The 25,795-nt window shown below is 26.9% G+C and overlaps 1 protein-coding gene across 1 annotated transcript in view; it reads right to left on the bottom strand.

Annotated features, from left to right (window-relative positions):
* The window catches only part of LOC129959838 (metabotropic glutamate receptor 4-like), a 110,135-nt gene that overhangs the window by 57,972 nt on the left and 26,368 nt on the right, over positions 1-25,795 (bottom strand). The window contains exons 2-3 of the mRNA XM_056072732.1: positions 12,351-12,505; positions 590-760 (exon numbers count right to left, since the gene is read on the bottom strand). Of these exons, the coding sequence (XP_055928707.1) occupies positions 590-760; positions 12,351-12,505 (326 nt within the window). The remainder of the gene's footprint in view (positions 1-589; positions 761-12,350; positions 12,506-25,795) is intronic.

Raw genomic sequence — 25,795 nt, 5'->3', positions numbered from 1 at the left:
AGATAAAGCATCTTAGAACTTAAAAGGCTTCACTTGAAGGTGAAATAAAATTATTAATGAAAGATGTGAAACTTGAAAAAATGTCTACTACATCAACTATATTTGTCATATTTAAGTTTAATAGTAATTTATGTATTACATTTACTGAATGAAAAAAAGTAAAATATAAATCTTTACGTCATAGAAAGCTTCTTTCGCAAAAGCCATTCTAATGATGTAGAACTTGCTTATAAGCCCATTATTAGAGGGGATACTCAGCATAATATCAGGAGAGACATTATAGTTTAGCAACAAGTACTTGAGAAATGATGGTAAATTACTTTGCTTTGGATCAGAAAGTGGCATATATGATCCAAAATTCTAAAATTATAAATTGTTTACTAAAATTTGCTTATATGCTGACAATCAAACATATTTAAGCAAGAACAACTCACAAATATGGAAGAAATTCATGCTTACCTTTACTGAAAATTCGCACTCGTACTCTTATTGCTGGGAATCTAAAATATTCTAAAAGAGCTTTCTTAACCTTCCTGGAAAAAAAACTTATTTTCTATTTAAAAAAATGTATTAAAAGATATTTACTAACCTGTATTCCATAGGCTGATTCTTCATATAATATTGAGACATATGTCCAGTTCAGATGGGTAATTATCTGCACCATAGCATCAGCTTGATTTGTATCAGACGGAACCGTTCGGAGAAAGTATTCGAAACGGTTTTTGTTGCTGAGCTCCGGACTTGTAGAAAAAAAACTCACCTATAAAAGTAAATTAAATAACACATTAAGTAAGCTTAAAATTTAAAAAAAAATCAGCTATTGACTCTTGGTAAAATATATTTTTAAATTTTTGATTACATCAGAGATCATAGAACTGTAAGAAATGGTAAGATAATATTACTTTCATTCTGCATTTCTGTATAGTTTATTAGAAATTCCTAACTTGATGCCGTCGTTTAAACGACGGTACTTTACAAGCCGTCATTTAAGTACTAAATGAATTATTTCATAGAAGGAAAAGAGGAAAAGCATCTCAATGTGATGAAAATATTCTTAAAGATATATTAATTTTCAGCAAGTTTATATAAAAACAAATAAATTAAAATGTCTCAGCAAAACAAACTTGGGACATAATTATAGTTTAAAATTAGCACTCAACATTTTACAATACGCTAAAGTTTAAAGCTATTGTTCAATATTGCATGACTACAAATTAAATCGTTTGAAAGTTATAATAATCGTATTTAGCATTTAGGCAACAATGTTTTAATATGGCGGATTTATTATTAAAATTGCATAGCTTTTAAGTAATCCACCAAAATTAAAAATGATTTTCAAACTTCAAGAAATATTATATTGTGATTTTATTAAATTTTTATTTTGAGAATTAGTTTAAATGTTTGAAACTTCTTATTCAGGAACAATCATCACTTAGATGGTGTCAATGTGAAAATATTTGAATTCAAAAAGAATAATTTTTACGAACATTTTTAATTTGTCACATTTTTAATATTTTTTTTCCAAACAAAGGTATTTTCCAATGGGCTGTGGTGGTTCAATGGTGAAGACTGGTTTCGAGACCCAATTCTACCAAAGAACCGTAGTAAGCTTTGTTTGTTGGGGGCCGAATGTAATCCCACTGGTGTGATGGGGAAGTTGTAAGATGGGGTACCAGTTCAAATGTCGATTTCGCTATCTGTCTGCTGTTCAAAATTACGTGGTACCCCAAAATAGCCCTAATGCTACTTTAAAATGCAACGTTTATATAAATAGACTATGCAAATACCCAAATTCTGTAAAATTCAAAAATGACTTATATAAATCTATAATATTTAATTAATTGCGTTTCATGTGTTAAAATATTCTTATGTTAGAATCTCCCAATGCTTTTCAACGCAGATGTTTTTATTATTTGAAATTGTTATATTGTCAACATGTTTTGCTCAAACTTATTTTTAATGCATTATTTAAAAAGATATCTTAGAATATTGCAGTATGCAGAAAATTTATATCACATAGACAATATATAAAATTCATCTGAATTTTTCTTCATTTTGAGAATTAATATTTAAGAGATAAATATTAAATATGCAAAATGCAATATGAAAATATATGTATATTTTCAACTGTAAATTTATATAAATGGTACGTACATAAATATAAACATTTTAAATTTGTGAGATTTCCAATGAAACATATTCCTCATACTTTCAGAAATGTCAATTCATGTCTTCAGTGATAAAAAATGGTCATGCAGTAAACATTTAGGTCCGTTCGAAACTTATTATTGTCGAAAAGTTTATTCCCTTTCCTTGCACGCTGTCACATTTCGTAGAAATGAATGCCGACATTTTTGATATACAGCATTATGTAATTCAAATTGTCGATCAAAATTGGTCTTGATTGCTACATTACTAGGTTATGATGGTTAAACTTATTTGAGAGTTTTTTTTTCTATTCTCTCTAATATAAATACTTACAAGCATGGAGTTTAAATTGATGCTTAGAATAGTTTAGTTTTTCCTATTTTATGTTCATCATTAACTGTTTTATCTCACTATTTAATGTTACATTTCACTAAATAAATCTAATTTTACGGAATATTTTTTAATTTTTTGTAAAATTTTAATTGGCGATCAATTGTCGAAAGAAATGTTGCAATATGAATTTTTTATTCTTTATTTATTAATCAATGGGAAAAAAAGTCAAAAATAAAAATAATATTTTAAGTCAAAGTATTAATTTATATTATAAAAAATTAGGTCGACAATGTTGTTATTTTAAATGAAATAGGCATCTCAATATTAGAACCTTCAAAAAAGAAATAACTCGATAACTAAAATTTATATACCGAAATGTATAATTACTTCTATGTGTAAGCCTAAAAAATAACAAAATATTTTGAAGAAGAGTGCCTTCTTAGTGATTCGTTAGTACTTAACGATTATACAAACTTATACAGTGCTTTCATTTTATAACATATTTAGCATATAACTTATAACTGTGTATGACTTTATTTACTAATCAATTTAATGTGAGAAAGTTTTTCATATTTTATGTAGAGAAAGATGAATCTGATTGATAATATTTTATATCTACACTTCTATTTATGATAGTTTTATACTGAAATATAGTAATTTCAAGATTTGGGCAATAAGTCAGATAATACTACTTTATAATGTAATTCATTTTCCAAAGTTCTTATCTTCTGATCTGAACTTTATAAAATTATGTTCTAAAGTTTAATCTTAAATCGATATAGAAGCAAGTCCTTTTTTAATGCAATTGGATAACTTTTAAACTGTTGGAACTGGTTGTGAACGCAAAGAATGGTCGTTGCAGTAGATTCTTTTTTCCAGTGAATTTTTCAAATATATATATATATATATATAAAGGGTACAGTACATGTTCAAAGGAATGCGAATTTTAAATATCGCAACATGTGACTTGATTTGCTAATTTAGCCACAGAAGAAATTGCAAAATGTTTTAACATCTGATTGATAAGTTTGGTACTTGGATTTTATAGTAACTGAAAAGAGTCGGCTAGTTAGTAACTCTTAATAATTAACATAACATAATTTCCTTGTGCAATAAATAATTTCCTTTGCACTTCGAAGTTGTTGGAATATTCTTTGTTCGTTGTGCCATTTCTATTTCTAATTTAATTTATGAAAGAAACAAATCTCGTTATTCGATGATTAAAATTCAATTATGGATTCATTACAGAATATAATTAGAAATTCATAAGCGAATAACTTCTCCTCGACACTTTGTTCTTGCCAGTATTACTTCGGAAGAAAGCTAGAATCTCGAAATGACAGTAAAATGTCTAGCTTTCTTTAAAAAGAAATTTTTATAAACGAAATTTGTTTGAAATATGCTGTTATGAAAGGTATGTGAAAAAATGACACCAGTGATTCTTGGTTTCTGCTAAAGAAGGATGTCTTTAATGGTCCATTAAACTTCAAAGCACAAAATTTTGTCCTTTAATGAAATGATTGCGATTGGTAATGAACTTTGGTGCCGAGAAGAATGTTTCGCATAATTCGCTGAAGAATAAGTGGGAGGAAGGTTGTACCCTCCAAAAAAGCTTAATTAAAACTCTGCGAAATGATGAGCGTGAATAAAGCTAATTTACATTTAATGCAGAAAACTTAATTAAGTGCCATGACGGGATGGTGTTAATTGAACTGTACACAATGCCATACGAAGAAGAATTTTCATATTCATACGTGAATATTAGAAAGTGAGCAAATGAAATTCAAAAGGTTTTGCACCTTGTCTTATTATTACAAATTAATAATTGTAAAAATTGACATTTATTATGCAGCTCTAAACAGAGCCTGGGCTATTAAATTTGATAGTGCAATGTTTATTTAAGAATCTTCCCACCTACAGTTTCTGCTATGTATTTCTTTGATGGATTCCATGAGATTAATTTAAAAGCGTGAATGAATTAAAGGATGTCGTTGTTAATCGTATTATTAAGTCATATATGCTTATTATTAAGTGATGTATATGCTTTTTATTGTAAAATTGAATTATTTTTAAGAATATATTATTATACCGAGAATTAAACATTCAAGCTATATGGTCCAAGATCAGACAAAACTGACTAGTATACGATTTGAACAGAATAAGAAATTGAAATACTTCAGTCCATGTTTAAAAATTGTTTTATATTGCTAATATTAAGTAAAAGTTTTTCTTAACTAGAAAATGAATAGCATGCTAAGTCTTCTCGTGTAAATCCGTAAAGTTGAAAAATGGATCTTTTTGTATATATATATATATATATATATATAAGAAATTGATTTGATATATAGCCTCTTTCTTTTTTGTATGAAAACATGACAATTATTTAAATAAATACATTATTCATTTTTTTAAATTAAACACAGTCATTAATAAACTGCAGAGAGTTTTTGTTATAAAAATTAGCGAATTTGAAGCGAATTTTCTTTAGTGAGAAAATATGCTAGTCATTTCTGTAAAATTTTTAATAATCAACTATTTGCACATAGTTTATACTAAATTTTCTGAGATTTTATAAACTACTGTTGTGCATGTTACGCATAATTTTATAAATATAAAGCAAATAATTATATTATATTAATATAATTATTTGCTTTATATTAATAATAATTTATATTAATAAATAAAATAAAAAATAAAGAAAAAATCATTGTTACAGATCTTTCGATTTGTATATCACTGAAATACGTTTAATTACTTTGATACATTCAAATCATTAAAAATCAACGGAAAAACAGAATATTTAGCATTAGTGTGATAACACATTTAGAAATATTAGTCGTTTATTATCTTCTAAAACATTTGTTTTCGATATAATAAGGTGGATGTTGGAATATTCAATCAATTATGTCTTAAATCAATTTCTTAGATAAATCTGAGTAATTATATACTTCTTATATCTGTGCTATTTATCAGGTTTCGTGTTATTTAAGTATTATTGGACCATCATGGAAATCTTATTTTCAACATTAGCATTTATTCTGAATGCACACTTTTGTATTTTATTAGTTGAAAATTTATCTTCCCTTAATATTTAGAATCTCAGCTGAACACATATTTAAAATCAAACTCATTATATTCAATTCATTTCTTGAGAATGACAGAGCAAATTTTAATTAAATGATCTTGTATTGATTTTGTTGCCATATAAATATTGTTTTTTGTGTTTTTATTGCATGACGTAACTTGAACTGCTGTACCGCGATACACTTAGTTTGAAAATATCTTCCAGGATTCAATAAATGTATTCTTTTAATCCCAATAGTTTAGATGTTTCTAAATGATATTGAAAATTTATCAAATTAATTAAGCAATACAAAATTAGGATTTTGGATATAACTTTGAATTACTAAATCATAAATGTAAGATAAAAATGTATAATATTGTGTACCATCCATCTATAATTCTAATTTCACTGAAATCTTAAAATATGGATTTTATTTTCTGAAATAAATATTTGTAGAAAACGTTGTTGTATATCATGAAATATAAAATTCTGTTAATCTTTAGCCAAGAAAAAGTAATTCGTAACGATGTCAGATAGCTGAGGGGAAAATCCCTCTTATATGCAGCTAATCAAAAAATGCAATACAAATTATACTTAATCCTAAATAAAAAAATTAAATTAAAAAAAATCATGTTTCTATATTACATAGAATTAGCTACTACATACTGTTTTTTAGTTCGTAATTGTATTGCACGTATTGCAAATTTGATTGCATAAGGATTCTTATCCCCCACTTTTCATAGCCTCTAATCCTTTTCCAATCCTGTTAGCGTCTCAACGTTTTGTGCACAAGTTTTTGTGAGTATCTGCATTCTGTTAAACTAAATCAAAGAAAAGATGTTATTTATTATCTGGCTGTCAACAAAATAGTCAAGAATGAAAGCAATACTTTCAGTTTTATATGACGTCACAAAGTGTAATAAAATTTAAAATAAAGAATTTAAGTAGGTTTTGAGAATTTCAATTGTTTCCAGCACGAAATATAACATTGTTTCTTTCTGAACAATTTTGAATTCCAGATTCATGCGAAAGGTATTACATTTTGAAGTTGAAAATGTTTTTCTAATGTTCTTTGCATGGATACAAGCAATGAATATAAAACTAGCTGTGTATAAAACAGATATTTACAAGAGATGGTTTGGGTAACAATATTACATTTTTGTCTTTTATTATCCCTAACACGGTTTAAGTGAATCCCTTTGTTCAAATTTGGTATAAAAAAATCTATAAGTCGTTTCATATTTCATCGTGTGTATATCGCTTCTGAATTTACACGGCAAAAAACGTTCTGTTTTATTTTGGTGATATGTCTATTTTATTTAAAGGAGCTATGTAAGAAAGTTTTGTATTATCTAAAACTAAAAAAACAGTCTTATTGACAACAAGAAAATGCTATTTTTGAATTAATTTAGAAAGAGAAATTCTTTGTATAATTTTTAAGAAGCGTCCATTCTGATTGCTGAATTTGAAAGAAAAGATGTTTTGGCATACTATTTTACTAGTTGTATAAAAATTAGCCTTGATGAGCTCCATAATCCGAGATAACTTTGCGGCGATGGAGGTAACTTTAATCCATTGGCCTATCATGTTAAAAAGTTTAATAGGGAGCACTGGTTATAAATACTGGTTTGGAGATAAGTTTTGCACATTTATGTGTAAGGCTGAGGAATGTTTCCAAAGTTTAAATGTGAAAAACAATGATTCAGGATTCTACAGACGGAGAAATGCATTCATTCAGTTTTAATAGCGAAAGATTCGTTTTTGAAAAATGTGTTTACAGAGAAAAAAAAAAGCACAATTTTGAATGTAATTGCATTCCAGTTTGAAATACAACATAACAAATTTTCATTCTACAGTGTTAAAAATCATTTGTACATACTATCTATTTTGTAGTACATTTTTTTCAAAGTGAATAATATAACACCGAAAAAGAGAGTTCCTTATCGGTGTGCTGTATCACCTGTTGTTTTTTAATTTTTTTTTATCATGTTTATTATTAATGATTAGAAAAAAAATAACATTTGTTGAGGTATACCCATGATGCATGGAATTAATAAATGGGGGGACGTAAGGGTATGAATTATTCTCCAAAGACAATAAAAAATTGCTTTTTTTTATTTCACAAAGATAGTGTATTCATAGAAATACGTAAGCTGTTTTTTTTTCTTTGGTAACTTCACTTCTTTCCTTTAAAAAAAGCTATTTTATGTATGCAAAATATAAGGTCTCTGCTTTTCTTCAAAAAGGAGAAAAAGACCATTGCAGCTTACATAGTTCAATTGAGTGATACTAGTGCTCGAGTCAAAAGTGTCGACCTTAAAATGATAGCTAACGCTTATCTTACGAAGTAAGGTGTAACAGAGATTTATTAATGATATATCTTCCAATAATTACACAGAAATATATCTAAAACTCTCTTCTTATTTTATTGGATTTGATAATTTAGGATTGATGATTATAGCCTGGCATTTATGCAATTTATTATATTTTTTTTGTATTTCCGTTGCTTTTGTGAATAAATGTTTCTAATATTTTATTTTTACTAAAAGAATCATCTGGCATCTGTCTGAACAGAAAACAGACTGAAAGAATTCTCTTGAGTCTTTTTCAAACTAGCCTCGTTTATTATTATTACTTACTTTAAATATTTAAATATATGTCATATAGATGCCGGTCAAATTTACAAGAGAGAAATGGAATCCTTGCATCTACCTCCTTTGGAATGATTGATTCCATATAACGTTAAAAACTTTAAGTCAAATGTCATTAAATAGTATGCGTTCACTTCCCTTCTCGCGGTAAGTTTATATTTGACTCTTGACCAAATTCAGGCTTTTCACAAAGGATTAAGAGTAATTAAATTTGAGTTTAAACTTGAGGAAAATCAATTCGCTGATTAATTGACTAATATTAATTGTATAAAAGCACTTTCATAATATTGTGCATTATATCATCTCCTTAAAAAATTAATGCATAATGGATTGAAATGGCTATTTTTAAAGTATTATTCTTCTAAAATATTTGTGAAATATGCTACTAATAGGGTGTATTTTACCCCATAAGAAATCTGATTCTTGGCCTTATTTACAATGTAATAAGAAAGATTGGAATCAAATTTTGCACAGTTACATCACTGAAAATATTAAGTTTAATTTAAATAAACTATGGGCATAAAAAAAAAAGTGATTATGAAATTACATTCAAAATATTACAAAAAATTGTTGCTTGCAATAATATATGCACATTACTCTTCTGAGATTTAACGAAGGTTTCACTAAATATTTTTTTTTAATTTATATATCTCAGGATGCCATGACTTTTGCTCCGTTTCTGGCATCAAATTATTATTTAAACGTTATTTCGAAATAATTTTCAACATTTAAGTCTCTTTTCTAATTATTTTCTGATTTTATTTATTTCAACGATTTGCAAATGATGTTATATGGAAAGTAAAGGAACAAAACCAATATAGTATTAAAAATTGATAGCAAATTTTGTTTTTATACTAGTAGAAAATATTTACCAATGCCGAATAAAATGCCTTTGCAAATAATCGGATATGTAAGTGTTTAAAAGAATATGACAGATGTTTGACATTCAAATTTCAGATGCTAAGCAGTTCTATCAAAAAAAAATATTTACTTTGTGTTTCTGAATTTCTCTCATCTCTATACACTAACGGAAATAACACTGCTCAAAAAATGAAAGGATCACTTACTTTTCAGTAGAAATATCATATAATTAGGGTTTATTGTCTTTCCTAATAGCTAAAATAGCTGAATACTGAAAATTATCTTTGAATTTGCATGTAAATGTTGAGGCATTTTCCCCATTTCTTTACAAATATATTATTTTACATTCGAATTGTCAGACGAGATCACGGCTGAAAATTAACCCATCCCCATTCAGCTTCTTATACAGGCTCTTTTAGTCTCGTGTTGTATAAATATTTCATAAGCTCGACCCTCCCCCCTCCTGTTTGAATATCCATTCTTCATATAGAAAAGCTCTGTAACATCGAGAGTTGTTGTCCACTGAAATGAAAATACCGACGATGACGCCAGCAGGAAATGTAACAAAAGATTAAAGTTACTTTTCTCTGAAATACCATCCGTCAAATTATTACTTTGGATACAATATACATCCGTATATTCATCTAAGTATTTAATTCGATGCAGACTGTCAGAGCAAAGCGTTGACTTCGTGACCTTCCTTCCACAACATATTATTTTTCATACCATTCTGTTATCTCCATTTGGATATACGAGATAAACTGATACAAAACAAAATCTTGACACGTCTTGCGAAGAAAATTTGATGCTTCTGCCTGCTATCCAAAGTGTGATGTTCATTCTTCGAGTTTCTCTTAATCTTACGATGTTTCTGCGATTAAGGAGACATAGAAGAGAATGTGTGTTTCATGCAATTTGCATTCCATAAGTATACGTTCCATAGTGATGAAAGCGATGTCTTTGCATTTGTTTCGACAATTCTCATCCTTTAATCGGAAAAAAATCTCTGTTTATTTGTCTTGTGTTACCAAGCGCCCGCGGTGGCTTGGTGGTAAGGTCTGTTCTTCAAGAACCAAGGTTCCATGTTCGAGATCAGAATCCACCGAAGAACCGTCGTATAAGGGGGTATGTGCATTTTAAATCTGTCGGAGCCAGATGTCCTCCCGCTGGTATGGTATGAATGTTTGGAGATGCGGGTGCCAGCTCAGGTATCATCTCGTCATCTAACTGCGATTCAAAATTACAAGGTTTGTCCCATAATAGCCCTAGTGTTGCTTTAAAATGGGATTTTAATACAACTAAACTGATCTTTTGTCGACAGGCTGTTAAAAAACGATAACAAACTACAGCTTGTGTTTTTATAGTAAGTGTACAACCATGATCTGATCTTCTAAGAAAAGGGCCAGTTCAGATTCTTCCCGTAGTCAGTAGATTACATTATGAGACGCATAAAAGGGAATGATCACTTATCTTCGTAAGTCACCCTTTACGTATCTGTCAATTGCACGACAAGCTATTAATTCTAGTAAATCAAAATGAGGCATTTTTCGAAAATTCTTCTTCAAAAATTATTTTAATAAATCTAATTATCTACAAAATAAACAACTTAACCCTTAACTGGGGACGTGCGGTCTGTGAGACCGCTAGCGATGGATTTTCGGTCACCCCTATTCTATTTTTAGCTCATTTGAATGGATTGACCCTGTAGCTCCCTGTTTTGTGACCTTCAATACACGTGCACATTTTCAACCGATTTCAGTGGATGCTTTTTAAAATAATTCAGTTATTTCTTTAAGCGCGGTCTCTAAGACGGCACCTCCCAGTTAGAGTCCCAGTTATAAACAAGGTTTAACAGATGGCGCTAATACTTGGGCCGGAAATATCATTCAACCTACTAATCTTCTTTATAAAGTAGTGCTCCAGATACTTTTAAATGAAGCAGAAAGTGATTTAAATGATAAGGATAATTGTACAGAAGAGTTTTTCAATGAAAGTTCGCATTCATCTAATTCTGATATGTATGCTCAGACAAAATTCATTTTGCTAGTGAAACTGTATTTTGAAAAATTTATAAAATATATTAATATATCAAGAGATATATATACAGAATTTATAGGTTGGTTTTTATACTAGTTCTTAACCTGTATGTTTAAAATGCCCTAGAAAACTGTGCTATGAAAGTCACACGTCGATAGAAAAAAGGGCCTATTTTACCCATTGTTAATTTTTTTATTTTTCATATAATTGTTGAATTTTGCATTATATTATCTTCTATATACTTTCATATACTGTAAGATTTAAATATGATTTAAAAAGTAAAAAGTAATGTGTTTTTTCAAGAATATTATTTATTGCAACATTTAATTTGAGAAGAAAATGCATGTTCCAACGCATTTACTTTTTTCAATGATAATGTATTTTGAAAAATTTCTAAAACATATCTATATATCAAGAAAAATATCTGCAAAATATATTAGCAGTTTTTCATACTAATACATTCATTAGAAAATTTAATTTGAATGTAAATGAAATGCGCTCTCGTAGACAGCATCTCCCCAGTTAAGTCCTAAAATTTCACCTCCCCAGTTAAGGGTTAAGCTGGGATTCCCCGTCTATCAATGGCTCGGCATTCATGGTGTTTTCACAACATGATTTTTTTAATTTAATTCTTTACTTTATAGAAAAAAAATATATCATAATTCAGTTACTTTTCTTCACTAATTTTAAATTCTAAAATAAAATGCTTTATATTTAGTTCTTGGTCTCGAAATAAGGATAATTCAAATATATTCAATTTCTAATTGATGTGAAACTAATCTGCATTATCTCTACTCTTATGAGGAAATATTTCACAATTAGGTACTTTCTTCTCATAATTACTAGTTATTAAAAAAAGTACAGAGACATATTTCTTTCCTGATCGTGAAATATGAAAAATTCAAAGATGATAACTATATAAAATTATTTTTAGTTTTTTAACTTAAGTTTAATTTTTGGTGATTTAATTATATTCATTAAATTACCTAAATTATTTTAATTTATAATAGTGGATTAATTTTAAATTTATAATAGGTGAGAATTATTTGCCTTTTTGCACCATTAAGAGCTCCAAAAATTTAGAATTTCAAATGACTTATATTGAAAAAAAATGCAAGATCATCTGAATTTAAATGGAACTAATTGAGAATGCAGATATAAGAATAATATTAAATAGTTAAATTTGTATTTGTACTAATAAGCATGAGTAGCCCCATTTTTAATTGTTTTAGGAAAATGGAGGAAAGTTGCATTACCTGTGGTATTTTAAAAAGTCTTAGCAAATTTGCTACTTGAATGGAAGTAACAGATGATGCGGCTCCAAGAACTCCTGAAATTTTTTTGTGTCTGATCATAGGAGCAGATCCATCTGGGCAACGGTATGATCCTTCATCAATGTTGCTCATAGAGCCTGGAATGAAAAAAAAAAGATTTATATCAATTTCTACACCTGCAATATTATATTATTACACTTTTTAATTTGAAAGCCCGTAAGGCCATTTTAAAGACAATAATATGTGACAGTATATGAGTAATACCTTATTCATAAACAATGAAGCAATAATAAATGAAATTAAACTATTTTGGTTCTAAGAACTTATTTTTAGATTCTTTGTTAATGCAATAACATAAATAAAATTGTTTAAATATCTGTTGGACTTTATCCAACTCGATGATATCAAATCTATGGAAGCGGCAAAAATTTTCAGAGAATATTTGTCTAGAAATATTTTTCTCATTCAAAAAGAAGACTCAACTTATATTAACAAATATTACACCAATTTACTCCCAAAGAACAAAATAAGCAAGCAAAGTGATAAATGTTTTAATAGATTTACTGAAGTTATTTTGCTTTTTATGGTATTAAAACATATTTTATTTTTAAAAGAAAATATTTTTAGCATATTAGCAAGCACTGAAAAAAAGTATACATAATAATCCTTTGATTTTGTATGTGTAAGCATCTTTATGTATGTATAAGCATACTTGGAAAATTTCATATTGTTTAATCCTGCGCACAGGCTGTGAAAACGTAATATTGGAAGTAAACGTTTCTGAGTGAAAAGTCAACAATGACCTTCACATTTCTGACTATATCTTTCAAAATAATTAACGTATACACATATGCAATATCAAAAAATATCTAAAAGGGTTTCGGCTATCAAATGAAATCATGAAAATAACTTTAAAAATATTGAAGTATTAAAGGTCCTATATTCCCTTAAATTGAAATTCAGCTTCTTTTAATATTTTTCTCTAATTTTATATATCTCGCTCTTCTTTCTAATTTCAGAATCGTTTCTTAAAATAATAAAAATATGCAAATTGCCATTGTATTAATAGCGTATTATTATTCTAATGCTGAAAATACCTATTCTTTTGTTTTTAATTCATTCAATAATTTTCTCACTTTGTAACGTCCTCCCCATTTTCGAAAAATTCAATAAAAATCCTTTATGAAAATGCAGAATAAAGTCTGTCTTTGAAATGGGGTTAAACAATAGCACAAGGGTAAAGTATTCAACTGTATCGGCCTATATGAATAGGAATTTCTCTAACATCTCGGCTTATGATTTGAAGGTTATGCACCTATAATTTATTTTCAAACACATTTTATATATTTCTGCGCTTCAAAATAAAAATTGTCTTTTAAATCGATTCTTATGCATACACCGTTTGGAAATTTCACAAAAAAATCTTCAGAACTAGTTAACAATTGCATAATACTGTCCGCTGTTCACTGTTTTCATAATAAAATTCTATATTATATTGAATTAATTCCTGGATTATTACTATGCATTAAGACAGTTATCTGCCCTGCAACCTTTTAAAGATCATTAAAGTATCTTAAACTTCACAAAAAGGCTAAAATACACTTTAAACGCTTACTATTTTGTATTCAAATTGCATGTCATGTTATTTACATAATCAATTGTGGTTATCTGATAGTATCAAGTATATTGTTTGACTTTCTTATTAAGTTTCCATAGTTATATTTTAGACTTTTAATTCATTGGTAATATAATTTACTTCCCAAAGTTTAATATGTTGTAAATTGAGCAATAGTGATAATGCTGAAATAATTTCATGTAAACAATTGAAGTATTATTTATAATTATATAAATTAATTGCTTGATGTGGTTGATCGATGTAGGTAATTATTTTTAATTTTAATAAATTTATAAAAAAGCATTTGATATTATATAGAAGTAAATATACTCTTGCAAATTTTATATCTAATGCAAATTTAATACTTTCATCTTTCTACGGCAATATTTAATACTTCCTTTAAAGAATAATTATTTTCTCAAAAATGAAACGGCCCAACTATTATTTTTCTTTTGAACTATGTTCAGATAATTATAACCAATTAGAAAATGTATTTGGATTGGACAGAATTGGATTAAGTTTCGAAAATTACTACCGATATTGGGAGAAAATGGGAAGAAACTTTGTCAAACTAATGTGTCAACTATATTTGTATGCGCATAATAAAATATTTTTGATATTAAATGATATCCAATAACATCTATAGAGAGAACCAAGCACATGGAACTGAAAGAAAAACAAATGATAAGATAGGAAATATGGAACTTTCTGACGTAAAATAAATCTTTTGTGGATCATTAATTTTCTTAAGACTGATCTTTTCTGCTGAATGGGAGAGAATGCCAGAAATCCATAGATTTCCACTTGAGAAAATTTCGAATTCGATGTATTTCTTTTTATCCCAAATTACTATAAATATACCTTAAAAGGTCAAAGTCTTTACTATTCTGTATCAATAATTTTTTCAACCCATCGGTATGTTTTAACGATTATCTGCTCCTGAGGACGTCAGATTTCTCATTGATTTGCGACATTGCAGAAATTTATGTTCAGTAAGGATATAAGTGGATTTATCACCCTATTTCGAGGGCTACTTTATACGGAGTGTGTTCATTCTTTAATAAATCAAGAATCTTGAAAAAATTAATTACATTCCAAATTACAATCGAAAAGTTATCATTTTAATCATTCAGTTAACATATTTCCAAAGAATACTATAATACATGTTTTTGACTTAAACATTAAAATGTTTCTTCTTTAAAAATGGTGTAATTTGTTATTTTATTAGAAGGAAGAAAATACTTGCTTTTGTCTTTTTTCCTACATTTAAATTCATTCAAAATGAAATCCTTATATATTCGAAGAATGTTAATTTTAAAACAGATCCATCATGTGCATCAAAAGCATTCATTAGTTACGATTCCTACCATTACTAAACCTGATAATATATTTTGATGGACTTCTTTTCATTAATTCAAAAGAGTTAAAATAATATATGTACTTACATTTTAAAGTTGCCACGATTTCTTATATTTAAAAGGCTATTCTAAAAGTTTTTATATGTTATATGATTTATGAACCGTATTTTTTTTAATTTTATTTTTTTCCAAAACATTAACTTTTCAATTCTTATATTATTTTATTACACAGAGAAAGCGTGCAACTATAAAATAAACAGATAAACCAAAAATGATCAATATTCCTTTGATTTTGTTCGAGTGATAAAATAAAAATAAATATGAATTTTAAATACTCTAACTTCTTATTTATTCATTATTTCCATTACTCTGAGTTTTATGAAAGCATCGCCATTAATGAGCGTTTTAATTTTTGGGATTTTAAATATCTATTAAAGATGAAATATGATATGATTTCGTTGAAAGTATAATATAATTTTCATAATCATATTCTAATTTTTTAATCAATTATAAAGCGAGAAGAAATTTATAACACTTTATAAGAAAATAAACTCGTTAAAAAGAAAATCTAATTACTGTAAAGGAGCAAAATTGTTTCATATTTGGATTTCTTTTTTTTTCTTCAAGATTGATGATACATGCGTTAAAAGTTTTATTGACTTTCTAACTATATAATATTCCCTAATTTCTATTGTTTAAAAAATGCAGACAAACTAATTTTTTGGAAAAAGGCATTCCTTCAAGAATATTTTCTAAATTCTAATTAAGCGTTTAGCTTATAATAAATGATATGTCTACAATAAAATAAAAATAAAAATACTTAACAAATAAGGAATGATATCAAGTACAACATTTATATTTCAAACAAGCTTCTGAACTATGTTGTTTAGTAATGTGTTCTTTGTGTCTACAAATACTAAGAAGCCATTTAAATTTAAGATTAAAGTAAAATTTCTAATCATAAATTTATTTCATTAAACTAATTTTTGCTTTTAAATTTTATATTCGTCTCCAAAATTAATTTTCAAATATTAAGCATTTCCGCATTATTTGATAACTTTCAAGGATAATAAGGAATAAAAGGAATTTTAGTATAGATGAACTGAGAAATGATTTCAACAAAAATTCGCGTTCCGACAGAAGTAATTTTAGAATATTTATATTTAAGCCTAGTTGAAAAGGTTTAAAAGGAAATGCACTAATAGTTAGTTTAGTATTTTCATGAATTATTATATTTCTGCATTTATTAGTAACTAAGCAAGAAAATTGTCGTTTTTTTAAAAATTTTGACTCTTAGCAAAAAAATGTTTTTTTTAATGACTGTGATATGTATAAGAAATAAATGATTACTTCTCATTTTTTTAAGCATTTTATACATTTTGTAATTTCTAAAATAGCATAATGATACAAAAAATAAGAAGTCATGAACAATTAAGTAAATAATTTTGATGATGTTTACCCAGTCTTGCTTCTACGCATCAAAGCAGCTTGTAAATCCTTGATTCGATTATGCTAATTAAAACGAGTACAGTTTTAAACTGTTTTCACCATTCTTGTTAGATTTGTTATTTTAACACTTCGCAGAGAATTATAATGAAATGAAAAGTAACTTTCGTATTGGCAACAGATGGAAAATCATTTCATCTCGCCATTCCGGACAAGTTAGCAGACAAATTTTGAAGGCAGCCCAATTTCCGGAGTTTCTAATTGTATTTAAACAGTTGCCGCTCTTTTCAGGCCGTAATGAATTTTATATTGAATTTGTTGAATAAAATTGATAAATTCTTGCATAATTTCATTACTGATAGAAAGCTATGAATAAACAACAACGTATATTTGACGTTATTATGACTGAATATTTATATATTTTTGTGGGATGTTATAAGAATCAGCTTACACACGGCGATTAATAGCAATCTAGTTTCATGCATTTTAGTACGCAATTAATTTAAATTCAAAGTATGGCTTCTGTTTTTTGACCTTATTTTATTCTTTTTATCTAAAAGTAGTTCGGGAACATTTATTTTTGCAGTTTTGAAATCTAGAGTTAAATCGCAATTGTTATAGTTTACATTTGCTCAGGATCTCCGAATTAATCATATTGACTATTTTGATTTCTGAATTTATTTGGCTGTAGACCACTGTAATCTGACATTTTCCCATATTCTATTGGAATAATCTATTGGAAGAAAAACTCTTTTCACAAATCCCCTAGGATTATTTTCTTGCCAGAGGAATGTTTATTCCCTTATCTGTTATTACTTTTAAATTTAGAAACCCATCTCGCTTCCTATCGAGCATTTCGAAAGTATCGCGCAGGAAACAGAAACTGCATCATCGGTTCATCTGTCCAAATTGATTTGAAGAAAATTTTTGACAATCTGCACCTGAGGAACAATTTTTTTAGCCCCACTATATTTTTATCTTCTCGTAGGGTAAATATAAATAACCCTCCTGAGGGCCTGACTCGTTTTCTGATCAGGTTACCATCATTTATTGCAGCCACTCCGCTTGATGTGGTACAAAAATACCCTCATAGTAAGTGTTTAGGGAGGAAAGGCAAGAAAAGATGTTATGAAAAATGTCAAAATGTTATTTAATAATAAAAAGTGCAATTGAAATGGTAATGAAATAAAGTCATGTTTGACTGGATGATACAGAAAATACATTTCCTGTCTCGTAGCATAGCTGCGAAGGTTTCCCCGATTCCTTTACAAATTTTCTTGCATTATTCAGACCTATGCTTTTTCTTTTTTAGATTATTAATGCATAAATTTCGAAAAAGAAAATGAATGAAAAGAATTCAAATGAAATAGAATACACATCGGAATATTTATTAATTATAAGAAAAAATGAATTTCTGTGAAAAGAGACTTGATGACTTGCATCATGTATAAAGTATATCAAAAACTTGATATATAATAATACACATTTTATTATTATATATTTAATATAATATATTAAGTATATTTAAGATCAGTCACATATCATCGTCCATTTAAAAGTCAGGATTTAAATCAGATAGACAGGATAATGTATTCACAAACGTAAATGTGAATTCCAAATTCATTTATTTCTTCATTAAAAAAATAAATCTAAAATCAAATCAGGTTTTAACATTTATCATAGACAGTTGAAGAAAAAATATTTTCAGCACGCTTGAAGATGTGTTTTTTTTTTTCTTTCATGACTTACTATATGAAATATTAATTTGCTCTTTTCTTTTTAATTTAAGCACTAATCGTACTTTAATAAATATTATATGCACAACTTTTTGGTAAACTTTTTGTTTCAGACTTTTACATTAAGCAAAGCCACAAAATTTTGTATTTAAAAATTACCTTTACTCGGTTGAAATTTCATTTACCTATTATAAGTTGTGGACTAAAGTAGCTAATTACATTCAGAAAACGGTGGAAGAGGAAGTGTTTTCTCATTTCAGACAAATTATATGGTTGATTATCTCAGAAAATATTCATGACTGCTATTGAGTTAATAGACGAGGAGGCTATGACTATCACTCAGCTTCTAGAATTCAATTAAACTTATTTTTAATGGAGGTTTCTGTTTCTTTCAATGTCTCGTAACTGAAATTATTATGCAAGAATAATCTTAATTCATGCAGTTGCGAATTGGCGTTTCGTGCAAATATTTGTAATAGCTGTTTTTCGTAAAATATGCAGCAAACTTTGAGTGGATGAATTTTTGATAATTATTAATTCATTTAGAGAATTCTCTTATGTGTTATATGAATTTTTTGATAAATTACATTCATTTCTAGAATAAATTACTTCCTATCTTTCTTCGTTAGCACTTCAACAACATAGCACTAAATAAAAGATTGAATAACACTTTTTTTTTATTTTTTTAGCCTATATATTGTACGTGAATTTTCATCGTAAATATTTTCCTAAAATAAGTAATGAATTAATCAGTTCTAAAGTTTTTTTTAATGAGGTCTGTTTTGTGAAAAAGGTCAAGCAAGTATCAAAAATAATCAAGGAATCATTTACTTTCTTACTACATGAAATTCTTTATTTTTCTACATAATTTTTTAACAATTAAAACATTTATCTCAATTAGCAACTAGTTTATTGATATCTTCCTTATAGAATCCTTCCACCATTATTTTTAGTCAATTATTCAATCGTTTAAAATTATTTTTCAGTTTCGTAATATGATATAAATTCGTCTTTTCAGTACAAAAAAAGGAATTTATTATGTTAACAAAATTAGTGTCTTAACAATATTTATATGCATTTCAAAGAGATAATTCTGTTTATTCTGTATTTGAATTGAATTTAATATTTTTTTGAATGCTTATATGTGTACTTGTATATTATTTCATAAGCTTAGTTACCACCTTATCTTAACACTTTCGATAAGTAAATGAATTAAATTTAAGGTTCATTATTGCAGTTAGAAAAGAAGAAATTGTTTTTTTTTTAAGTTCATTTTCCTGACATTCGAATTCTACTTAAATTATAATTGAATAGTAATTTGAAGTTTCATTTTGTTTTGTACCACTCATTTCCATTCCTAACTGTTAAAAGAGAATGAAATATCATATTTTAGGTTCTTATTTATACTTGAAAAAATGTCTGAAAATTTTTATATTTATAATTTGAAATGTCAGAAAATAATTCTATATCAACAGCAATTAATTGCTCTTATTATTATTCAGTAAAAGAAGGAAAAAATTTAAAAAAAACCCTTTTTCATGTTATTTTTAAGGTTTAAAATATAAATAAAGTATAAATTATTTCAATTATGAACTTTCAAATGTGCTTCGAAAATAATCAAAGGAACTCAGCCTAAATCTCTTTTTTATGTATTTTTTAGATCTATAAAATATTTTATACAATATCTTTAAAGAACTAAGTTTTGTGCTGTAAAGTTATATTAATATTAAAATTTCATTAAAAAATTGTAACAAATTCTATGACGAATGGAATATAATATAACCATTGATAATGTCACAGTTCTTTTATCTTTTAGTTAGCACGTAACAAATGTCTTTCAATCCGACATTCTCGCCGAATTATCTGAAAGCGTTCTCTTGTACTTCCAAGCTATTGTGACATCTTCTATTTTGTCGAATTACTAAACATCTTCAGATCACGTGGCTATTGACGGTGTTAGTAAAACTAAAAAAAAAAGATTAGTAAGTTCCTTCATACAACAGAATTCATTGAATTAAATGAAAACGAAAACATTGAGCTTACTTTTTAGAGAATTTAGAAAATGGCAAAAAAAAGTATTTCATTGGCTAATATCCGAGTCATATTTATTATTAGTTAAAAATAATTTAGATTTTAATTAGTTATGTTGATCTGAATATGTTTCAAAAATGTAAAATAATCTACTTTCTTATTGTTTTTGTTGATTTACAACACATTTTTTCATGTTTTGCAAAAATGGAATGGATTACAAATTTGATAACATATAATTCCATCAGAATAAGCCTTACCTTCTACTTAGAGTAAATTATTTAAATTCGTTTCATTGTTTCTTTTTAATATATTTTAATTAAGGTATGATTTTTACTAAAACACTATGTTTTAAAAATTTCCTTCAAAATACAGAATAATAAATTCAAATGGAAACACATTCGAATCAATTACTTCCTAAATGTTTGGCTTTTCCGTAAGTAAAACTATCTTTAGCCTGAAAAAGAATCCCAAAATTATATACTTTTAAGTATTTCAAAACTTTTTAATTCGTAATAATTTAAATATAAGCTAAAAAGTAATTTTAGTCATATAAAGTAAAATAAATCAGATCGAGGGGGGGGGAAATCAGTGAAAGCCCATATGTGATATTCACAAAACTTGTAAAGAAAGCATTTCCATGTAAAGTGCATATAATATTTTTTTAAAAAGAACTGACCGCTTGAAAAATTCACAACGATAAGCTGAAGCGACACCTCTTGGGATTTTGAGTGCTTAAGGATTATGATAAAAATATTTTTTTTTTTAAAAAAAGGTAAGAAATAAGATATTTTGAAATGTACAAAATATATTTATCGCAATTTTTTGTCATTCAGCTTAGAAGTCTTTTATTTAGTTCTAAAGCAAACTTACAGGAACTCTTATCTCTTTTTTTCAAAAAAAAAAAAAAAAAACATTCTTAAGCTTTTTTTAAACTGTAAAAGGATTCTTTTATAATAACTCCTAAATATAATTGAATATTTTTTAAAATACCAAAAAATATATTTTGAACAAATTTAATGTTTCAATTTCTTAAGTTAGGCTCGTTTCAATTAATAGTTTTGGGTATTTTTATAGTTTATTCTTACATTATTTGAAGTACTTCATTAAACATGAGACGTATAAAAAGTTCCATTTCTTTTTTAAAATTTTTGAGACCATGGGATGGAAAGTTTTCAGAACATAAGAAAAGCCTCGAAATATTATCATTAAATTAATCCTTATTTATTTATTTATTTTTATTTTAGAAAAATTAAACGGATTGTGAAAAAAGTTTCAGTAAATACGACAGAAAGATTTAATTCCTTATTACTGAGTTCATTAATTTCATTATTAAAGTAAACTAATAATATTCAAAGCATTTAAATTGTAGATTTTGTTATTATGTACTTAAAATTCACAATTTTAAATTTAGCTTTTACAGATAAATAATTTTTTCTAATCTAAGACATTCCATTATCTCTATTGTTAAAATATTATTATTATTTTTAATGCATCTATAACTTTAGTAAAATTATTACTATTTTGCATATTAATTTATTAGATATTTCTAATGAAATAATTTACTATATAAAAGGAGTGTTTAGTATTTCCTGTTATAAGAAGACAGAATTTAATAAAAATAATATATATTATAATAATATAATTAATAAAAATAATATAATAATATAATTTAAAGACAAATTAATGTTTTTCTGTTCAGATTTCGTAGAATCAGGATCTTGAGTAGGTATATGAAATTTTTCAAGTAATGTAAAATAATAAACCTGATGCATATCTTTAAAATTAAGATATACCAGTATAAAATTGGTTTCTTATACACGATGATCACTTCATCAGTTTTAATCCCAATAGTTTAAATTGTTTCAAAGATCATATTCTAATGTCTATCCATAGATATAGTTCTTTCAATCATCATAACAATATTTTACCAACTTTATAAGAAAGATGAGCGTATTTATAATTTTCCAGAAAGAATATATCAGTCATGGTAGGCATTAAATTCCGAGATTAATATTGAGAAACAAAAAGTTAATTTGTCCTTAATTATTAATGAAGCATGAAAATGTTTTTTTGTTTATTTAGGAAAGTTTCCTGAGAATATTTCAAATGAGAAGTGTTTTTCAGTAATCAATATTTATTGATTCCAGATGTCATTTGAGCATGAGGCTGCGATATTCAGCAAAGATTAACTATTCTTATTCTTTAATAATTTAATATAATTTTATGTTTTCATTAATAAAAAGTCTTATGGCTTAGGTTCATTTTGGAAGAACTAGAGATTTTAAATAACTGCAAACAACAAATATTATTCTTTAAACACTTTTAATTTTATTGTAATATTTCCTAAAAACTCATAAATAAATATTTGGTAAGATAAAATGTGTACTTTTGATTGGTGCAGTAAAAACAGTCGGCACCGATTTTATGGCTATGCAAATTTCGGTCACTGGCAGTTCTGAAAAACACAAACAGTGTTGCTGTACGAAATACAAAAATAAATGAAAAGAAAGCCTGTTGCATTCGACGGATTTTAGATGACCAAAGACAAGCCTTACATTTAGTAGCTAATTGCTGGTGTGGACTATTTCTATTTAACAAAATGAAAAGAGCTATTTCATGATTAAAGTTAGCAGCTAAATTTAAGTAATCTTACTTAGGAAAATATCGAAGTTTATAATTACTAATTATTCTCACATAAGAACATAATTAATACTAAAAAAGAAAAAAAAACGAATGAAAATAAGGATAAAAAATAGCGGAGTACAGCAAAATCAAAATAAAGCATACAAGCCGCTGCAGCTGGAATGCACCGAATGGATATGCAGATACATTTGAAAGCACAGCTGGGTACCTTAGTTCTCAAACTAATTAACAACCCTAAGTATATATTATTTTGTTATATTTTTCAGCCATCAATAGAATACTCTTTACCATTGTCTATTGATTTTACAAGTCCGAATTTTGCATTTTCCTTAGAAATATTTTTAGGAAACTATGCCTTATCTAGAATTTGAAATTAATTCAAGATGCAGAAAAACTGTTTGAGCCTTGTTAGTTTATAATCACTCTTTCTTTAATAATCAATGAATCAATTAAAAAATATTTCCTGTCATCATTGAAATTTTTGCATCGGAGTATGTACTTGAGTTAAATAAAATAAGCCCTTTGTTCTGCTAATGAATGAATGAGAGTAATTATAGAATTCAATAAATTTCATTTCCACATAATAAGAGTAAAACCTAATTCATTTCTAAGAATAGATAACTGGATTTGATTTGCTTGTTTCTTCTCCACTAAGTGTTGAATTGCAATATTTTCTCGACTATTCCTGAATGTTTCACAATTTAGGAATAAAGACGAAACGGCGAACATAAAACTTTGAATCATATATAATAAGTTTAATATTAAGCCCATTAATCCTATTCATTATGAATAATGTATAGTCAATTTATTATTTCTTGTTACCAAATAATAGGAACGTCGAACTACGGTCGCTCGTAATTAGAAATAACTAATTATAAGGAATGAAAAGAGATGTTTCTAATAATAAAAGCAGCAAATGGATTTCAAATAAAGGTTCAGTTTACTGTACTTTATGCTTTTAGCAGATACTTTGCTTTCTCAAACGAAGCAGTTTATATAATTCCCTCTTGTAAAGACTCATTTAGGGTTCCTATAATTGTTTCTTACTTTTTAGCATCGTTAGCGGAATAGAAATTAAATTTAATAAACAAAAAATAATGGCTTTGAAGATATTGTTATAGACCTTAGAATAGCTAGTATTAAGTCCTATGATTAGTATTAAAATTTTTGATGAGAAATAAATTTCAGATTAAATAAATTAAAAGTTTAACACTGCTAAGATATGGACTTTTAAATATATAATTTCTAAAGCAAGGAACGTCCAGAAATTAGAAACATTTGAAAATAAAATAGCAACGTAAACTTCTTCCATATCAGACATAGACCTTCAAATATTTCATTTCCCTACTGTTACAAGAATTTCGTATCACACAATACTTTTCAAACTTTCTTGACAGTTTCGTAATATCAGTGATTCAAGAAACTGAAGCATTGCTCCAATCAAATATCTATCACATGTCTGAAACGATAAGGTGTTTGTTTGAGCATGTATGTTTGCAGATATTAATAACTTTGTTGAGAGAAAGTAATTAAGGGGATAATAGCAGCAAAAGGCGACAAGTTCATTTAGTTTATGACGCCAGCTGATTTTTTTTCCAATTTTTATTCCGGTAGTATATGAATAATAGAATATTTTGCAGAAATTTTTAAAATTAAAAAAAAATGCTTTGCATTCATTCATTTAAAATTCAATGCGTAAAACCGGAATGAAGAAGAAAATAAATAATAAGATTTAATTAAGGACATTTGTTTGAATACTGTAACATTCTAAGGAGTTTTTTTTTTATGATAGATAGAAAAAAAGTCTAATAAGAATAACAACTATTATGTATTTTCTTAAATTCAAAAGCAAGATTTGTGAAGTTCGTTAACCTTAAAAATATGTCTGAATGAATACGTTGATTAATTATCCAAAGTCATTTCCAAGAAATAATAATGTAATCCGATAACAACAGTTTTTTCTTAAAAGTCTTGATAAATATCACGAAAAATATTTAAAAGGGTTTGAATAAACAAGAAGCAATACAAGGCAACCGACAATTAATTAATTGTTTTAAAAAAGACTAATTAATGGAAAGGCATCCGAAATGCCATCCACGGTGAATAATTTCATAACCACAACTTAAAGAATTCTAATTAGTTAAAGGAATTGCTATTAAAAGAAATCAGATCCTCATATCCTTTGCGACGCAAAAATCAAGTAAATAATAAATTGAGATTCCTGATGTTAGACTGGTCTATATTAGGCATGTAAATCATATTTCTTTTATAATTTCGAATATTTTGATTCCTTTATGAGAGTATCGCAGAATGCCGTATAGTATTGTAAAATGATGCTTACATAAAATTTATTTTGCCAAATCTGGTTGTACGAGATTATAATTATTTTGTAATTTAAGAATATTTTATCTGATGTACTGAAAACAGAATTACTTTATAATTTGTTTTATAGTTAAAGTTAAGCCCATTTTTAACAAATGCTGCTTTAATATGCTAATGTTTTCGACCAGAAAGTTAAAATTTAAAATTATATTTTAATCACTAATGTGAATGAATAGTTTTAATCTATCTAGACTAGGCAGAGTATTTCCACTTTAA

This window comes from Argiope bruennichi, chromosome X2 (assembly GCF_947563725.1).
Source record: "Argiope bruennichi chromosome X2, qqArgBrue1.1, whole genome shotgun sequence".
Lineage (NCBI taxonomy): Eukaryota > Metazoa > Arthropoda > Arachnida > Araneae > Araneidae > Argiope > Argiope bruennichi.
Note: the sequence above shows the minus strand (reverse complement) of the source record. Positions and strands in the feature narration are given on the sequence as shown.